The sequence below is a fragment of the Sturnus vulgaris genome, chromosome 7 (genome assembly GCF_052056855.1).
Source record: "Sturnus vulgaris isolate bStuVul1 chromosome 7, bStuVul1.hap1, whole genome shotgun sequence".
Taxonomy (NCBI): Eukaryota; Metazoa; Chordata; class Aves; order Passeriformes; family Sturnidae; genus Sturnus; species Sturnus vulgaris.
Genome location: NC_142249.1, coordinates 36,741,123 through 36,761,990, shown reverse-complemented (window position 1 = coordinate 36,761,990; position 20,868 = coordinate 36,741,123). Strand labels below are relative to the sequence as shown.

General features: G+C 40.4%; 1 protein-coding gene across 1 annotated transcript in view; it reads left to right on the top strand.

The window, feature by feature from the left end:
* The first annotated feature begins 8,491 nt into the window (after positions 1 to 8,491).
* Positions 8,492 to 20,868, top strand: part of LOC106849921 (von Willebrand factor D and EGF domain-containing protein-like) — a 187,942-nt gene continuing 175,565 nt past the window's right edge. Inside the window, exons 1-2 of the mRNA XM_088168290.1 lie at positions 8,492 to 8,612; positions 12,546 to 12,730. Coding sequence (XP_088024416.1) covers positions 8,492 to 8,612; positions 12,546 to 12,730 — 306 coding nt within the window. The remainder of the gene's footprint in view (positions 8,613 to 12,545; positions 12,731 to 20,868) is intronic.

Genomic DNA, 20,868 nt, shown 5'->3' with positions numbered 1-20,868 from the left:
ATGTTGTTGAAGAAATATGTAAAAATCTTGCAGGAATATCTAGGGGAGGTGTTCATTTAGGTGCTGGACGACTACTGTATAGGAGATAAATTAGAACTAGACATCCTTGCTTGAGATGATTTGCATTTTGGACCTGGATGTCTCACAGCCAGAATTAAAAAAAAAAAATAAAAAAAAAATAAAAAAAAAGAGAGAGAGAGAAAAATATTTTTAAAAGAGCTTATCCTACAAAGCAGTTGATGTGAATGAAGAAAATGGAGATAAGGAAAACAAAAATACAGGGATAATGCTCCTTGGAGCAAACCCAATGCTGTGAGCACGCTGGGGAGAGTATTTTGGGTTAATAGGGGGTTAAAATGGCATCAGTGACACTTTTCCCCACATCAGCAAGATCTACCATAATTTCATTTTGAATCTGACAAGCTATTTAGCCAAGAGAAAAAGAGCTATATTTTTTCTGAAAGTTTATTTTTTTTTCCTTTCAATGTCTTTGCAAATGAAATGCCTCAATGCCTCCTGCTTCCAGGATGTTTAATTTTAGGTTGAAGAGGAGTTTCGCTTGAATTTCAATATTATCAATCATTCTTGGTGACTTTAAAGATTTTATTTCTCTGGGAAAATGGAAAGATTTTATTTTAGATTGAAAAAAGTAACTTTTCCTCAGCAGACCAGTGAATTGCAAATCATCTACACACTAAATCTTCTGTATGCTGGTAACATCTGTTCAACAGTTGCCTTCTTTCAAAATTTACAGCAGCACACCATGATAGCCATGTCTTTCTGTCCCTCCTACATGCAATCTTTCACTTTCTGCTTCGCTCTGGGTGCTGTCTGTACTTCTATTATTGCAGCAGAAAAATGTAGAACATTAGCATCTGTTAATCCTTTTATACCTCAAGCCTTTACATGTTTGTCCAACTCTGCTTTTCATTGTGCCTTCACATCTCTGGAATAGCCTGAAAATTCCAGATACAGCAAAATAACACATGAGTGTATCCTGGCCCTGTGGTGCTGCTGGAAGGCTATTTTAGAATTAAGATAATTCAGTGGTTTAAGTGTGTTTGCTGGATCCCTAGGAGCAAACTTTTACCCCACTTTGCAGGGATTTAGCCATTCAGATGTTATTAATATCAAGCTATGCTGCTGAATCTACATGTTCTGTAAGGGAATAACCTAGATTTGAGTGCCTTGCTTTGCACCAGCCATTTATTTCAGCAAACAATAGAAAGGATGAAATGGAACTTGACTTTAGCCTATAGTGTCACTGTGGCATGACAGAGGAGGAATGAGAGGCTAAGGAATATCTAGAAAAGATCTTCACAGTAAAGTTGGACCCTGGATTTCCTTCCACACCACATTTTAAAGCCTTCTTGGGTTAAAAACAGAATCCTAGAGTAGCCTGAAGTGGAAGGGAGCCACGAGGATCATGGAGGGAGAGTTGAGAGATCTTCACAGAGAGCTGCAGCTCGTGGCAAAAGGGTAAGCTTGTTTAAATAATATGGGCTGAGAATGAGAGTCCAGCAAGGAGGGCCAGAACATTTTGATATTAGACCTCTAGCTTTTATTCAAGAAATTATGCATTTTATAAACAGAATTGAATATGCATCAGTGCAAAGAAAAATTCAAAGAAGGGAAACAGCATTTGAAGTTGGCAAAGTTAGAGTGTTTTTATTTATATTGAATAGTTAACAAAATTACAGAAAACAGAGTGGTGGGAGGGGATCTGGCATGAAACAGCCAAATGTTCAGGCCATTGCTCCAGCACATGGCAGTCATGGTTTGAAGTCAGGGAAAAATCAGCCAGCTCCAAATCTGTCCATGAAACTCAAATCCAGAATAAAATGTCCCCAGGTCACCCTGCTCCTCTCACCTGTTTTTTTGCCTTCTGCTGAGCCTGTTCTGCAGCCTGTGCTCCAAACACACCCAGTGGCTCTCAGAGCATTTCTGCTGCTTGCAAGCAACATTTCTACAACTGTTCATCATCAGGGCTAAAGAGGGTTAATGGAGTTGCTCATTTCTGAATGCAAAAGATGAGTATTGTGGGGGATAATAAAAGAGAAGGTGTTCTTGAACTTACCTGTGGGTAAAAGTGAAAGGTGTAAGGGCTGCAACACGGGCACCACCACTCCTGAATCTGTCACAGGCAAACCCCTTTTTGTTCATGGGCTGACAGGTGAGTTATCCAAACCCCAGGGTTCAAAACATCATCACATTTCTGTGCTACCCACCCACACTGAGGGTAGAGTGGGAGAGGCAGGAGCCACATGGAACCACAGCTGGCTCCTGCACTATTTGCTGTTGTAGGTCCACACTGAGGCTTTTAAAGTAGCATTTGGAATGTTAAGGGTAACTAAACCTTCTCTGAACTGGGTTAATTGTAGAAAACTACAGAAATATTGCTGCCAGGACTTGCAGGCTAAGGTTTAGCTATGTGTGCTTGTGCAGGATATCAGCAGATGCCAGACAGGTCTACCCACAGAAACCCTCTGTTCTCCAGCCAGCTCTTAGAATAGAATCACAGAATTATAGAATCACAGCACCACAGCATCATTAAGGTTGGAAAAAACCTCTAAGATGATTGAGTCCAACCTTTGGCCAAACACCACCTTTTCAACTAGACTAGAGCACTGTGTGCCACATCCAGACAATTCTTGAACACCTCCAGGGATGGTGACTCCACCACTTCCCTGGGAAGTCCATTCCAATGCTTAACAACCTTTTCAGTGAATAAATTTTTCTGATTTCCAACCTGAACCTCCCCTGGCACAGCTTGAGGTTACATCCTTTTGTCATAAAACAACTCATAAAACACAATAGAGAAATGACCAAAGCCTGACACTCACCAGGTTTCACATAATCAAATTTTACAAGTTTCAAAAGCAACTCAGCAATGACTGCAAATTGCTAAAGAATAAAGTAGCAAATGATAAATTGATTGCCTGCTGTTTCTTTGTGCATTAATTTGTGTTATGGCTTTCCAATCTGAAATGGCTTGACTAGATTTTTGCCGATTGTTTTTATTTTTAGCTCAAATTGCAAAAGAAATGACTGTGGTAACCTGAATGCATCAAGTCTAATGAAGAATTGATCAATTGTCATACTGCAGGGTTTTTCTGAACATTACTTTCTGGCCTATCTTCTCAGGATGAAAATTACAGTTATTAGCCAATTACCAACTAAGAATGCAAAACTGAGTCTTGTTTTGATAGCAGAAATATGGAAGAAAACCTGAAATTCTGTCTGCCTGTAATCACCTTGTTTACCTAGCGATGGAGATGCACAGATAACATTTTCAGTTAAATTATTCCCTAGCAAAAAAATTGAGATCTGGTTACTTCCTCCTTCAGCTCAGTAGTGCTATTTTTTAAACCATGTATTTCACTAAAAGGTATAACTTTCTTTTATAATCTAAAAGCATACTCTGGCTGTTATCAGGCAAGAAGGAGGTGGAAGAGTAGAATGAAAAGCTCAGCATGGAAATAGCTCCATGGAAATAAAAAATTGCTAGGATCTATCTCATCTGGTGAGAAGAAACTGTACTGCATTGTCAGTGTCTGAGGAGGAGAGTGGTTCCCATTGAGAATACTCCATCTGGCAATCTGATTTTATTTTCTCTCTAAAGAACAGAAAGTGCCAGTGCTTACCTTCTATAAGAAGTGCCACGTCAACAGTGGTAGAAGAAATCCCCATCCCATTCCTGCATGGGAAACCCTCCCAGCCCAATCAGCCATTGAGGGACAGAGCTCATTTCTGCTCATTTCCTCTCTTCTGAGGACACAGACCTCCCCAGCACATTTTTAAGACAGCAGAAGCCTTAAAACACACATGCCTACACTGTGATCAAAGTTAATTCAGTGTAAATGAGAAGAAATCAGTAGATTTGCCTTCTGCATGGCTGATCCTGATCAAAGCACAGCTGCCTATAATATGCACCATATGGGGCAACAATTGTCTCCTGTTTATCCCTGTGCCTCCCTAAATCCCCTGTGCCCCCTGTGAAGGTGCAGATCTGTACCTGCAGCTCTGGTTGGATGGTCACAGAAGGTGTTTGGCTTTACATGTATATAATTATGGAGATGTTTTTTCTTGTTATGGTAATTGCATCCTAAAAGGTTGCACAGATAGCAGCTGTAAATGTGGTGAAGATTCAGCTGATATCAGCTGAGCTGCATTTTCTTTTACATCAAAAAGCAGCTTATAGCTGAAGGCCTTATAGGTTCCTGAATCCTTGCTATTTTTATTGATAGCCCCACTACTCCTGGTAAACAAGCAGAGATCTGTGGAGCAGCTAAAGTAGAAATGACCCTAAACAAAAAAGCAAAATCAGTAACTGTTAGAACTGGGAACTAAATACAACTAAATAAAAATAGCAAATGCTTTTATCTGGAGGTCTTTGTATATAGGAACTGAAAGCCTTGCTGTTTCATGGCATGAATAGGCGTGACCAGACCTCTGTCAGGTGCTAGACACACAACCAGGTGAGTGACATTCCCTGGAATGCCATCATGGCTCAGGGAAAATGCTGATACAATCCTGTTTCTATGGGAGGAAGGCACTGATTTATTTTAGATTTGAAGATACTATGACTATATGTACAGAATCTCTGCCTTTTGAATTTTGAAGAAACAAACAGTGAGGATTGCTGATAAATTTGGATTTTAGAAATCTATTAGGCTTAATGTCGCAATTCCACGGTTGGGAGTACACAGCTTTATCTTATCACAGTAGCCAGGCAGGCTGCTGGCTATTTCTACCTTATGACCTTTTATTTCAATATTTTTCAAATCCATCCAGAGTGCTATAATGCATGAGAGAAACTTTTTGCATCCACAGCAGGAGCTTCTATGTGCTCGAGCCTGTTTCACACCAACTCTCTCCAAGTTTCACACAGCAGACAGCCCACAAGGGGATGAAGGACAGGGTCAAAGAAAACCTAAGTTTTGGTAGGATAGTGGAGAGGTCCTTCCAGGTTTGTGCAGAGCTGGGAAGTGGAGCACGTCTGTGTACATTATTACAGCACTGTAACAAATAAAGCCTTACTCCAAAGGCAAGAGGGAGCCTGGCCATTCATCCTAAATGTCAGAGCCCTGACAGAAAAGCCCATTATAAACACGTGAAGAGCTGAAGCCACCCGTGTGCCACTGAATGGGATGAATAACAGCAATGAATAATAGCAAAACAATAGCAGGAAAAATTGCCTAGTCACCCTGCATCCATTAGGAGCTAAATCACACCCAGGACACACAAGGGACTTGGAATTTGGCAGCACTGAGCTGCCTGCACTGAGAGTCCCCTTATCTGCTCACCAGCCTCTGCTGCATCCTGGAAGCACTGACAGCAGGGGAGTGGTGACACTTTCCCCAGCATAATATCACCCACATACAGCACTGCACTGAGGAAGTGCAGGAAAATGTGGCCAAAATTCAGCATTATCCATGGGAGCAGTCTGGAAAAATGTGTGGCTGGTGAATGGTAATTAGCCAGTGTTGTGGCTGAGGAGCAGCAGCAACTCCAGCTCTCAGAGGGGTAAACCATGGAAATCAAATTTCCATCTGAATAGAGCCCACTGCCTTCTAAAATCAAAACCTGTGAGTTTGTTTTTGCTGCTTCTATTTAGGAAAGCTACGTTTGTGACTGTATGCTCAACTGAGATTAGGAGGTAAGAAAGACCCTTTTCCTTTGATTTCACTTTTTCATTCTGAGGGATGAGAGCAAAATAGACCAATCAATAACAATAATTATAATTTTCTTTTTATTGATTGCTCAGAAGCCCTTAAAGGCATCATCATTAACTTAGAGGTAACTTGAGGAAATTTATGAGGTTTTGAATTCTGTTGTGACACAGCAATAGTAAGTGATTTCTATATTCAGATTCTCAGCCTTCCTGGCTCTAGGGCTGAGCCAGAATGAGTGAGGAGGAGACTTGATCAAATATAATAGAGCTATTGACACAATTTGGCTTTGCTGTTTTTTCTAACTGGCACATTCAATAGATGAGGCTGCATTTTGCAAAGCAGATGTCCTGACTTCACCTGGACTGTACAACTGCCCATTGCTTTTTATCCATGTGATGTTTCCTGTCCTTTTTGTGTCCAGCACATTATCCATGAGCAATTTTCACATTGATGAGAGATGCCAGATGGTGATTCTCGGAGATTGAAACATTTTAAAGCACAACTCTTCTGCTGGACACTTCTTGGCTCATTTACTTCAGTTGACCACACATACTCTGTCCCAGAAAACAAAAGGTTCCTTCATCTGCTCTATTTATGGAGCACTGAAGAAAGTGCTGTCCATCTCATCTGCTGTGACAGTTCTCCAAAATCCCCTGTAACCTGCCAGAAAGTTTCTCAGACTGCTCACAGTCTTCACAGGGATCCTTTTCTTCACCTATTTGGTCAGGCCCTCTTGACACTTTTCTGTCCTCACACAAAATGCTTCTCTGCCTGTCTCTGCATCCTCCTGTGTGAGCTGCATGCAGCTCATTATTCTGCAAATTATTCCAGGGATACACAAACTACAAGAAAGCCTCACATAATCAATTCCTCCTTTCTAAACCACAAGTTAAAAATAGAAATGCAAGGCAAGATAAGAGATACGAGCATGAATAAATAATTGTTTGCTCTGGAACTGAGTGTTGGCCCTTGGTTTGTCAATAGTTTGTTGCTTTACTCCATGGAAGACCAGGATGACAAGTGACCTTGTTCCCAGACAAATGAAATTCAGATGCATCATAAAGATGACACCTTCAGATTGTAGGAGGAGGGTTTTTTTCTCAGATCTGCCTGTTATTCAGGACAAATAACATGTATTAAATGTCATATTCTTTTCAGCAGGTGCTCAGCCTCTTGTCTCTTCCTGGGTCAAAATTTCTGTAATTACATTCATTTTGCACAATGGTTCATTTATCTCTATCAATTTTGCCTTATGAATACTTTGTGACTTGTTCAAGACCTGGCCATTATGAGTATGTGGTGTTTGTACAATAGGTTTCCTTATCATTTCAGTTCAGTAGGAGGTTCCTCTGCTTCTGAAATCTCTGAAAATCGCTTTATTTATTATCTATCAAGGTTTTTTTAATACAGTTATTATGTTTTATCTACCAGAGGAGCACTCATGGTTCAAGCATTTTAATGTAGTGATCACTGTCACATTCACAACAAATTTCTGCCTCTGAGTATCGTTAAGAATGAAAATTTTTGTCATCAGTGGGCACAATAATTGAAAAAAATCTTTAAAGTATTAGTGAAATAAGTCAGGAACTTTCATCTTTACTAAACTGTCAGGTGTTCATTAGCTACAAATATCTATTAATAGATGTTTGTTCACCTGGAATGTTCATCCACCAAAAGGAGTTTTTAAATGTTGTAAGATTGGTTGGATTCTACTGTTATTTTGAACACATCCATAAAGAGCTTGGAAAGAATTTCCCTTTCCCAACATCCGCCTTTCCTTCTCTACATAAACTGTCTTTCAATGTGTGGTAAATCATAATATAGGGAAATGATGTCACTGAGATGCTGAAAGATTCAGAAATTCTTACCTGAGCTTTTCTACTGAAATCCAGCCCTGGAGTATGGAAGTGGCTGACGATTTAAAAGTTTCCTTCTGTTTCTCGAACAGAAGGAGAAGAAAGGGAACACATCCTTTATCTGCAATTAATTTGGAGTTATGGTTTATTAGCCTCCTCAGGATTTCAGACTGATTTTTCCAAATGAAAATATTTCCTAATATTCCCATGAAGAAAAAGTCAAAAATGCTGGAAAAGCTTCTGTTCCACTGTGGACTGTAAGAAAAAAAAAAAAAAAAAGAACAAATCTGAAAATTTGCCAGAGAGGGAGGGACTTCAAAAATTTACTGTATGTCATACAAATGTCAAAAATACGAGTAGTCATACATAATTTGACTTTTTTTTTTGTTTCATATATGTGTATGCATACATACATTTACCTGCAGGTATTTTGTGTTCCCACAATGTAGGAGATGATGGCAAGAAGGAAATCTGCATGTAGGGACACATCTTTCCTGGTCCCAGAGCAGTCACAGCCCGTCACCAAATGCTGCTGTTGGTTAGCATTGCCTGCATCAGTCACTGGATTCTCAGTCACCCTCCACACAAAAGTTATTTTACAATTTGCCAGCTATTTCCCAAGGCTTTAGGATGCCCTTTAGATATATTGTGTGGCTTTGCCCAAAGCAAACATGCACCTCAGGCTTGTGGACTATATTTCTTTCAGGGTTTCCTGGCTGCCATCACCTATTGATATTATTTGATTTGCAGCCGCTATTCAAAGCAAACAAACAAAATCTCACAACTTCTTAAACCTTCCTCCACATAAGCCACTGATATTTACTGGGAGCAAGAGGGACAGGTAAAGCTCTATTACACTTGTACTCACCTGTCTTTACAAATGAAAGCAAAGGCTTAGCAAGTTATTTCCTTATGATTTTTCAGCCTGCCACTCTTAAGTTTCCTGGCTTTATCTCTGATATGGCTGATGCATCTTCCCATGGCCATGAGCACCAGCCAGGGGGAACAGACCCTCAGCAAATGCCTGGTGTTCCTAAAGCAGCATTTTTCCCACCAAGACCTCTGCCCAAGAAGTGTACAGGTGACTCAGCTGCTTTCAGAGCATCCAGCTACCAACCTGCTTGAAACACCAGCGAGGGTTACAGGTGTTAAATGTGTGTGTAGGGGGGTATCCCAAATCAGGGATTATCCCAAAGGGATGCCCTATATTCACCTTTCCAGACTCTTGCTTGGCTGGTCCCTGGTACAGCCCTGTGGAGCCTCACTACCACCTGTAAAATATTGGCCAGCACAGAATGGGATCAAGACTGTCCCCAGGACCTGCTGACACAAAAATCTTCCTCCAGCTCTGGTCACATCAACGTCTCCTTTAGCCGAGATCCAACCCCCCTGTTCACAGCAGCATATCCAGTTGAGATATCCACCTCCTGCTCATTTTCCATGGGATATTTCTGGATGCTTCTGCCTTCTGCAGGAGGCTCCCCTCTCCTCAGCAAGCCCACGGCTGCCCCTCCTTTCCCACACATTAACAGATGACTCCCAACACCCAGGCATCAGCAGCAGCATTCCTCATGGATTTGATGGAGACAGGCTTTTCCCTAAGAAATCTGCACCAGTTACTCAAATGTCATTTTCACTTAGGAGATACAGCAGGTATTATTATTTGTTTGCTTTCAGTGTCAAAAAGGAGTTACTCAGTGTCTCTTTGCCACAACTTTCTGACAAAAAATTGTTACATTAAAAAAAAAAAGGTTTGAGTCTAGTAAAGCAAACAAATTCTTATGTCTTAGCAACAGCTCCTTGCCTATGTTGAGTTTGTGGTGGTTCAAGAAGCATCTCTTTGCAGGAGACTAAAGCACCAAGTACATCCACATTTAATTCCAGCAACTCTGGACAGAGAGCCACAAAATCTCGCTGCAGTGTTTAATTTCTTCATGAAGGAAAGCAGAATGGTTATACTGACCAACTCCCTAAAAAGCCAGCCTTTTTTTTTTTTTTTTTATGGGCCCCTTAAATACAATAGTAGGAATAGAGCTGGGTTAAATTAAATTTGTTATCTTAATATAATAAATATTTCCTTAAGACAACCTAAACTGCATAGCCCAGAGTAGCAGTGTTTCCATACTAGACATGAATGTGGGGGATAACTGGGATGTTGAGCACATCATGACTGTCCATAAGCTTGACACCTGCACCTGAATTAAAAATAAACAGGAAGGTTTTGTCTGATTTGAATGTAGCTGCAGCCACCATAAGGTACAAGTGGGCATCTCTCAGATGAAGAATCAACAGGGCTCAGCTGTGCCTTCTTGTTATTTTCTTTTAAATAACATTTTTATAATAAAGTCTGATTACAGTGATGCCTTTATTCATTTATTTTTGCAGAAAAGCCAGTGGTAATTAACTTTCACCACAGCCTGCAATTTGCATGTTAAAGTTTACAATCATCCTGTCACAGGGCCATAATAAGCACCATTTTACAAGGGGAACTCAGTAATTGAGGGTTTGTTTTGCTCATGGCTCGCTGCAAAACCCGGGTGAGGGTTTTGTGCCACCAGCTCTGCGTGCCTCGGTCTGATCTGCGTCAGGCAGGGAACAAAATCCGTCAGGTTGGCTCCAGGGGAGCTGACAGCAGATCAATTTGCCAACCTGCCTCCTCAATGACAGCCTGCCAGCACAACTAAACCCAGGCACAGGTACATAAACAGGCTCTGGCAATGAATTCAGGGTAAAATACACCTTCGGGGGGGGCTGCCTGAGCCAGGGCTCCTTTGGGACCAAACACATGGCTTTTGTCCCAGATCCTGTTGGATTTACTGGATGAACACCCCTCTCCTTAGGGACCTTGGATGTCTCCCCCATGTGCTCCTCCAAGTGCCCCCCTGGCCTTTGCCAGGCCCATCTGCAGCATTCAGCTCCTCTGGTGTTAATGTGAGAAAAACTACTGCAAACAAAACCATGCAAGGGATGAAAAATAATTAGCCATGTGTCAGTGTCTGATATATTTGCGTTGTTTAGACAGAGTAGTTAATCACTGGTAAGACCACAACATGTGGTGTGAATTTGGATTATAACTAATACATATCGAGCAGAAGGCTATTAGCTACATCTAAAGGCACTATTTGATATTATTATTATTGAGAAAGTGAATGCAATTAATTATATTACATTGTCCTTGCAAGATTCCCGTGGCAATACCTTGCAAAGAGCTGTTTGCTTTTAGATTCCTTTTCCTTTTGTTCAGACAGGAGCTGATTCAGGCAAGCAAAAGGCATCAGGAGCCAAGATTCTGTTCCCATTAACACTCCTGAAGCCCTGAGTGGTGCTGGAGGGGTCAGCAAGGGTCTGCATTTTTTTAAGGGGTTTTAAATATAGGGTAAACTTTTCCTTTTTGTAAAATAGTTGGTCTGCTGAAATGTCACTTCTTCCCTTGGGATGGGAATTAGCAAAGGAAAGTTTCCCTGTGGTCTCCAGAAAGGACTTCTGAGGGAAGGAATTCAATCCTACATTTAATTAGAGGTGCAATATTTCCAAGTGTTCCCTCTCTGAAATATCTCTTACCTATAGGAAAGAAAAGCTTAAGGCACCTTTTTTTTTATTTAAAAAGGCAATTGTATTAATTCAGCTGAATTTTGCATTGGAATTGCAATGGCTTTGACAGTTTAGTTCTCTGAAAATTGCAATAAAACCTTCGTTACGCTACATTTTGTCCCATTTGTCTTGTATACCATTGCCTTGCCTTTGGCACAATCAAAATAATCTTTAAAAATACTGCCATAAATGGATTGACTTTGACCTTCTGAGTATCTTGTCAATAAAATAAAAATGATAAATGTGTTTCAGAGTGCCACTGGCGTAATATTAAAGCAGAACTACAATCTGAAAAGTGACATTTGAAAAATTAAGTTATAGGGAGGGGTCTTTTTCTCTGTCAAGGGTGCCACATGAATAAGCTCTATTTACAGTGAAAAGAGGTGATTTTGCTAACTGCCAGCAATTCCTGTGATGTGGCCTCTGCCTCTTACATCATCATTAGCAATTAAAGATTACTGCAGCAAGAAATTAGCTGAGCCTTCTGCTGCTGAGCTCAGAGCAGAGCAGCTCCACCTCAGTCCCCTCCTGTGACCACTCTGCAGTGCTGACAGGTGAAAAGGGACCTGGCCTCATCCAGGAATGGCTCACATAACCAAGAAAAGGCTATTTTTGCTACATCATCAGCTCTTTGGAGATAAACAACTTCTAACAGAATCACCACAAGGCTTCTTTTTATTAGGTGAGAAGAAAGGAACTGAATATTCTGTAAAAAAGGTCAAGAGATGCATGAAAATAAACAGGGCAGGCGAGCAAACAAACACACGTCAAGGGGCAGCAGGTTTGATTCAAACTTTGAGATGCACACACACAAACTCTGATGAGTTTGGCTTTATGCCTCAAGTGAGTCTGACCTGTGCCTTCAATATTTGCAAGCCTAACTTGAGCTGATTTCTCAAAACACTTTACTGTGGTTTTAATACCATTTCTTTTTTTTTTTTTTTTTGTCTTTTTAACATTTCTTGTTCTGAATCTTCTCAGCTCATATTTAAAAGCACGTGAAGTGCATTTTATACTTGAGCATCAATTAGTATCATGATTAAATTGCTCATGCACGTAATAAATTAAATTAAAACCCCACATACTTTCAAAGGTCACAAGGCTTTGTAACCTTAAAACACTATTTGATTTCTGAGGAGGAGTGACTCAGATGTTAATCCCTAAAATTAGGCTGAAATCATGTTAAAAGGTGAAGGGGTTTGGTACTGATTCAGATATGACGAAAATCTAGATAACTAAAATTTTATGTTACCAAGCTTGCACCTTTTTATATTTAAATCCGGATCTGTTTGCCTTGAAAATCAGCCTAACCCTAAAATGAATCAGAACAAGAAAGGCTACGGGATTTAAGCAGCCATTAGCAGCGCCCAGTGGAATTAAACTGATGAAGTCATTACTCATTGCCCTTTTCCATCCTGCCCAGCTCCCGAGTGCTGGCCGGGCGGACACCGCGTCCTCCGCAATCCCTACAGGAGCACCAGCTTCGACTCCCTGGAGCTGCAGAGAGTGGCCAGCCAGGACCTGGTGTGTGACCACTCCTTGCCACCAGCATGGTACCGCCTCATGCTCGGCCAGCAGCCCGTGGAAATGCCCACCAGATGTGTCGAGGTCAGCAGAACCTGAGCACTGCCCCTGGGGAGCTGGAATAAACCTCTCGGGGAGTTTCCCTCCCCATCCCTCTCTGTACTCTCCTAGAATGTGGATCCAGTGGGGATGGGTGGGTGGTAATGGGAAAACCACTTGGATGATGATGATGATGATGATAATCAGTAGTAGTAGTAGTAGAAGAAGAAAAATAACGGCAACAACAACAAAACCAACAGCAACAAAACCACCATCAAAACCAACTGTAACAAAACCACCACCATCAAAACCAACAGTAAAACAAACACCACCATCAAACCTAACAGTAACAAAATCACCACCATCAAAACCAACTGTAACAAAACCACCACCATCAAGATCAACACTAACAAAACCATCACCATCAAAACCAACAGTTAAAAAACCACCACCATCAAACCCGAAAATAACAAAACCATCACCATCAAACCCAACAGTAACAAAACCACCACCATCAAACCCAACAGCAACTAAACCACCACCATCAAAACCAACTGTAACAAAACCACCACCTTCAAAACCAGCAATATCACTGTCATATGCAAGGCCATTAGTCAGAGACCAGGATCACTATGGAACAGCCAATATTCCACCAGGCTAGGATAAACTCAGGTGTTTTCCAGCTCTACAGGGAGAATTTTAGGCTTTAAGAATGGATTCTGCAACCTGACTCTTTTCCCATATAAATTATTATGAGTTAGGGATTTCTTCTGCTGATGAAATCAGAAAGAAGAAATCAGAAAAAACAATATTTAAAGCGATCTTTAGGGAAACTGAAGAAAAAGCTAAAGTTTGCATTGAATTTATGCATTGAATCATATCTTGCATTCTTTAGTTTCATAAGTATGCTAATAGCTTTGTGGAGCAAAAAAACCTCCACCAGATAAGACTACTCTATAAAAGAGACAAAACAATAATTATCTGGTTTTATGTGTGTTTAATATGTATGACAATAATGTTTAACTTGCAATCATTGTTTCCAGAGCAACCTGAGCCCCTCACTAAAGTCATTCTCACCTCAAATATCCCAACTGCAGGAGGTTAGCATAATTTCAAACATAAAGTTAAACAAAATAATTCAGAAAATAATAAACTAATTACCATAAATTACTTAAAAGATGAAATATTCAACCTAGAGTGCCAGGATGTTTGGTATTGGGTGATTCTGCTCTAGCTGGAGAACCTTATCAAAATTAGCAAAAATATTTTATATCCATTCAAACTAGACCTGTAAACCAGTCACAACTGATGTATATCTTAATAATTTAACATTTAAAGAAATGTTAAGAAACAGTTGTTATTTCTGTAGAATTTCTAACACTTTGAGTATATAAACTATAAATCTTATCAACATCAATAAATTGGCAGGATTATTAGATTAATTTCATGACATCCTCGAATATTCTAATGCACTATGAAGTTTTCCAGCTTGCTCTATAAGTCTACATACACATTCTGTAATATTATTTAATTTTTCATTATATTTCAGCAATTTTGAGTGTGTAGCAATGCTCAGCTGTATGAGATTTCTTTCTAACAATGCATGCTTTGTTTCTTTTAATCTCTTCTCTGGAGTTTTTCATTCAGGTTTGTGAAGGTATATTCATTAGTTTAGTTTCTTATCTTGTAACATAATTCTTGCCATTGGTTTCTTCATTATCCTCTGAATGACAGTAAATCTCTGCTTCACCATGCTGATGAAGGATTACATCTGTTAGATGTCAAAACTGGAAGAATAAGCTTCTTTTAGATCTTCACCTTCTAAATCTGCCTCTACATTCTATCTCTTCCACCTAATTAAATCATTGTTTGATTTGGTTTTCCATTTAATTTCAGCAAAACCTCTGGAACAAAATAATTTAAATTAATAACTGCGCTGCTTCCACTCCTTAATAAGCAGTTATTATTGGACATTCCAGTCTGGCTGGAGAGAGCTGATTTTAATTAAAAAAGTCAAAGACAAAACCCTGAACAGATAGAAGAGAAAAGAGACCCAATAAAGCCTGACAATACGACTGCAGAATTAAAAAGTACATTACTCCAGCACCTTGTAAAATATATGCCCAGTGATATCGTGTTGATACTGGCCAGATACAATTAGCTGCTTATCGATGGGTGAGATTAACTTCTTAATTCAAAGTGCTGGTAGCTGAGGATTCCTGTCACCCAGCTGAGCTCAGGAGGGATTTGAGCCAGAATGGAGATCTGGAGGTCCTGCCCTGCGTGGGGAGAAGTGTGGGAGGACAAATGGAATGAGCTGGGGGACAAGAGGGAGGGCAGCTCCCACAGCCTGGCTCCTCCACAATTCCCGTGTTCTGAATCTTGCCATGGAATAAACCTCCACAATAAAAATATGTCCCTGTCTGCATGTTGTTTCATAACCATAGGGAGTCTTATATTCAATTATATTCAATTATATATTATATTCAGAGAGGAGAACCAGGTCACACATGGGCGTTGTGAGAGCCCCAGAATGCAACCGTGCCACTGCTCAGGGGCACAGCAAACCTTGCACTGAAAAACGACCTGCAGCTCTTAAGGAGCTGCTTCTCATCCACTCATTTAATTAAAAAAAAAAAAAAAAAAAAGTGGGGGGAGGGAAAGGGAGAAAAGACAGAAAAAACACTCAGAAGCTAGAAAGGGGGGAAAAAAAGACAGAAGAAAAATCCAAAAGCTTTTATGTCAGAGAAAGTGAAATTATTAATTGCATTCCCAAACTTGCCATCCCTTGAATCCAACTGCTGTCCATAAACTTATTCCTCCAGTGGCAAAATGTTTTTGATTGAAAGAGCTTTCCAATTTAAGTTTTGCCTGCTGAATTTCTCAGGGCAGGTAACAAATGATCCTGACCTTCCTCCCTCTATTTCTTCCTTGCCTTCCCCCCCGTGCTCCCAAAGGAGGCACAGCAATTACTGGGTCCTGGACATGCACTCCTGGCCACAGCCACTTCCCTGTCCAAAAATATATTGTAGTAGAAGTCAAATAAAAATTTGCAAATTTTGGATCCTCAGGTATTGAGGCTGCTGCTATAGATCATGGTTTGTCCCATTGTCAAATTTTCTGTGAAAGGCAAAAAAAGTATACTAAGTAACTAAGATTAAGGCAGTATATTAAGAAACAATGCACAGACATGGCCAGACCATAGTCAAAATGACCTTCAGAGGAAGAACAAAAGATGGGAAAATTAAAGCTCAACAGAAAAATCTATTAAAAATACAGAGAAGTACTTAACACCAATATGGGAAGACATACATCAATTCCAGAAATTTCAGCTTCTGAATTAAAATAATACAGGGTATATGCCTACATCTGGATATATGTACATATGGGCAAGCCCCATGGGAGGCATAAACACTAAAAAGAAATGTGAGGGAACATCACAGGCTAATGTTATTGAAGATCAGCTCCACAGTCAGATAAAAGATCAATCTGTGGATTACAGCAGAGCAGTGCATAGTGCTGCCTGTAATGTAAATTCAAATGCCATATCACACTCACAGCAAAGACAGAAATGGGCTGGAAATTCTCTTCTTCCTGTAGAGAAGCTCCACTGGCCCCAGGTGCTTGTCCTCACCAGCAGCTGAATGTCTTTTTCTGGAGGGGATAGCAGGAAAGTGGAATAATTTCATTTTTGCACATTAACAATCTCCAGCAACCCATGACTTCTGGGTTCAGACAGGGGTTGTTCCATTTTCTTGTGAGAGCAAGAGGAGGGGCAGACTCTGATCTCTTCTTTGTGGTGACAGTGACAGGACCTGAGGGAATGGCCTGAAGTTGTGTCAGGGGAGGGTTAGGTTTGATATTAGAAAAAGATTCCTCCCCCAGAGGTGGTTGGGCACTGAACAGGCTCCCCAGGGAAGTGGGCACAGCTCCAAGAACTGCAAGGAGGTGATTCACAGATCTTGACAGAGCTCAAGAGGTGTTTGAAAAATGTTCTCAGGCACCTGGTGTGACTCATGGCGTTGTCCTGTGCAGGGCTAGGATTTGGACTTGATGATCCTTGTGAGTCCCTTCCAACTCCACAGATTCTGTGATTCAAATTAATTTCTCTCCCATGAGCCAGCCCCATAACTGCAATTTTTTGGCACACACAATTCTATAGCAAGCTTTTCTATAGACTCTTTATGTCTATGAGACTCTGTTTGGGAAATGCTCAGTAATATCTGCCTGTGATGGGGTATCAAGATAACTCCAATACCTTTCTTCAGAAGTTTCATCCACTAAATGTGAAAAACCCTCTTCAAATCTCTAAATTCATGTGCAACAGTAAATGTGCATGTGTAAATGAAGGACACGTTATGTAGTAAGAGTTGGTATTTTCTCAATAGTTTCATTTTTAGCTATATAGGTTTACTTTTTTGCATATAAACTAGGATCAAACATAGGTTTAAAGAGTGATCTTTGGTGTATAAAACAAGGTCATGTTAAAGTGTATCAAATCTAACCTGCTCATGATGCTTCATGTGTCAGTCCTTAGAGAAGATTTATTTTTCCATACTTGGTTTCATTCCCTCCTCTTTAACCTCTTCTAGAACATTTGATACTCACAATCAAAACACAGTACCTCAGCTGAATGCCATTAGTTTATTATTTTGTTTCAATTATTATTTTGCTCTGAATCCAGCCCCACTTTGATTTGCAATTGTTCTATGAATTTAAAAGCAAGTGACACTTTCAAGGTATTATTTCATCTGTAATTCTTTCTTGAACATATACGTGAATGTTCCAAATCATAATAGTACATATGAGGAGCTTTTGTTTTTCTGGTTTGTTTTTCAGACACACAAAAACCCTTCTGTAGAAATTACAATTACAGCCTTTATTGTTCAGAGGCATGTGCTTAAAAGAAAAACAAGACAGGCACCAGTTTAATTGCTGCTACAGATATTCCTGACATAAACTGATTTCTGTGGAGTTTGGCCCCAGACTAGAATTTAAAAAAAAAAAAACAACAAACTTATTTACTTTAACTGACTACAAAGAAATAATAATTTTTAAAAAGCTGAAGTAAAGTTTTGAGCGGATAACAGATGCAAAATCACAATGCTTTAACTGCCAACCAGCAGCACACCAAAAAGCCTTCCATCTCTATCCAACTAAAACAATGCCTTCCTCACATATGGTGCTACTTATTTTTAACAGCATAATTTCAGCAATACCCAAGTGACAAAACAATCAGGCTTGATTTCTTTGTGCAGTTATGAAGAACCACAGTGTTCAATCAATCAAACTGGTTGATGCCCCAAACCCCAAGCAAATGGAAAGAGACATCATTGGATTAAACAATAATGGCTTGTTCCCTTGTTTTGGCAAAGGGGGAAAACATTTTTTAAATTGTTTAGGTTTTCTAAATTGGATTATTTAAATTATTATCTGGCACCTAATTAGAATCAAAAATACTTAATGAATGCTTACCTGCCACATAGAGGTGTTGCAAAGATTAATTGGGTTGGTAAGGTTTATAAAACGCTTTGAAGATTAAAACCACCACTTATTTATGATTGGATAAAGTATGAAAAGATACTAAAAAAGGCTATCAGCAGCCTAAAGTGTCCCTTTTGTGTTGGGGAAGTTCTCCTTTGTGCAAGCTGTGCCACTGGATGCCCAGACTTGTGGAGTTTGCTCTCCCATAGAGGCAGCTGTGCAATTCCTCCTTTCCTTTTGGAAATGCTGAGTGGGGGTGTGAGACTCCCACATCTCTCCAAGATCCTCAGAGCAGCAGTGCCTGTAGGCATTGCAGGTAAATGCTCTGTCATTTGCTACCTCTGTATTCAATTTTCTGGTTACTCTCCCAGATGACAGCTACTAAATTCAATGCAAATTATGCCACACTGGGGACTTGGAAATTTTAGCTTTTTGAAGCCTCTTCTCCTAGATTGTTCTTCTAAATTGCTTTGCTTTTTAATTTGTTTGTTTGTTTGTTTGTTTGGGTTTTTTTCTATTCTTATCTCTACTGCTGATTGAACACATGATTACATTTGCCCTTGCCTTTCCAGGTCTGTCTTCTAATTCATAGAGGCCTCATGCAGTAAATCCTTTTGGCTAGTGTGTGGCAACTTGCCTGACTCAGAAGAACCACATGCAGCTCATAACAGAAAATAAACTCATGTGTGTCATAGAGCTGCCAGGAAAACAGAAATACTTGCTTTATACTAAAATCCTTCCTTGGCCAGCCTATAATCCTGTATTACAGTTTGTTACAATGACTTGCTGTCTCACAGTCTGATTTGTTTTACCCGTGTAAGGGTTGGTCATTGTTTGTAATTTGTGCACGTTACATAACAAACTGTCTCGCTCAAGTGGTTTCAGTGCAAGATTGGCCAGGGCAAATGCAGGAGATCCCAGTGGGGGTTTATCAGAAAGCTGCAGGCTGACGTCAGTGATGCTAATCCACACTTTCTCCAGCACTGAAATGGCTCATGGACTTCTGGGGAGGATAAAAACAGAGGGAGAAAATCACCATACTCTTATTCCAGCATTTCAGCTTTTCCTCCATATGTGAACAAGAGATCCAGGCCACTTTTATGCATGGATCACTTTCTGTCTTTTTTCACAGCCAGAATGCACTCACATCTATTTATCTTCATGGCCCCCAGCACAGCAGAGAGATGGGTGTCTCATTAATGAATTATCTTCCCAGCCCTGCTGCAAGGCACTGAAGTGCTATTACCATCTCAGCCACCTCCACCTCTGAGAGATAAGAAAGTGAGATACACAGAGAGTCAGTGATTTGTTATTTGCCCAAGGTCAAGCAGCCAGGGAAACTGAGGCACTGTGTGTGCCTGGCCAGCAGCTGCACTCCCAGTGGAGCAGCACTGACCTGTTGGCACCAGTTACATTGCTAAAGGCAGCATCACATGGATGCTATAACTCATTTTAAGCATCAAAAGTTCTGTTGCAGATGATTGTAAGAGTATTTTTTTCATTTGGGATGGGTAGGTTGTGCTGTGTCTCCTCACCAAACCATTTCCTACAAGACTCTCTGGGTTTGCACACATCCACTGAAATTCAGTGCTTACACATCCCTGCTGCTCTGCTCCCCATAGCTAATTCTTCCCAGCTTGTGTGGTTCCAAACACCTCCAAGGTGAACTCAGCTAATACCTGCATTTTAGGGTAATCTCAAAAAGAATGCTCCAGTCCAGCAATCTTTACTCACATATGCAGAGGCACTGAAGTTTGCAGTTCCCTTATGTAAGAGGAAATTCAGGTTGCAGGTATCACATCCAGATGAGTAAGAAGCAGAGACCACTGAGCTCCAGTTTCCATCTTTCTTTCTTCTCCCATGCTGCTTCTCTGGATGTTGTTTTTTCCACTCTCCCAGGTCATTACAAGTGTGTGCTCATAAACATGCTTTGGAAACACCCCTCTTCACACCACATCTCACACTGTAGGTCAGAAGTTCACCAGGATGCAACAAATTCCCATCATCTGTATTTTTTACCAGAACAGAAAACACCTCTGTCCCTTAAAGCTGTAAATAAACAAACAGAAAAACCTCTTCTAAGTTGCACACAACGTGGCTTTTATAGAAAGGAAGGGAAGGGATTGGTCTAAAATTCCACCTAGAAAAATTTTTGTGTTGGCCTCCTCTCCTTTGCTTGCACAATGATGCTCCTCCCCAGGGAGATGCTGCATTGTGTGAGCTCCAGTGCCACCTACAAACCAACAGGACACCAAACAGGGGAGGCAGGGTCAGCCTCTCAGCTGCTGCCACTTTTCAGGGTTAAAAAAACCAATAACATTGGACAATTCCAGTGGTGTCTTTCTGGAATCCTTGTTTTCAGAAGCCTGAGAATAACTAGCTTCAAACGGAAATCAGACTGTGTCACATTGTTGATTTTTTTCAACTACCCTTGCTTTCCTGGGTGTGCACCTCTTCTCCTCTGCCCCTGCTTTCTGGCTTGAACAGCTCCCAGGTACAACTCAAACTGCAGCAGGGCACTGGTGTGTGACTTAATAAATTCATCCTTTGACTTTCACCTCTTCCCCTACTGTCACAAATAACTTTTGATCTTGAAAGTGAAGCAGCAAACCTTAGCCAATGGGAAAAAATTGTGGGGTTTGGGGTTGTTGTTTGTTTTTTTTCCCAATGTGATTTATAGCCAGACACTCACACTGGGA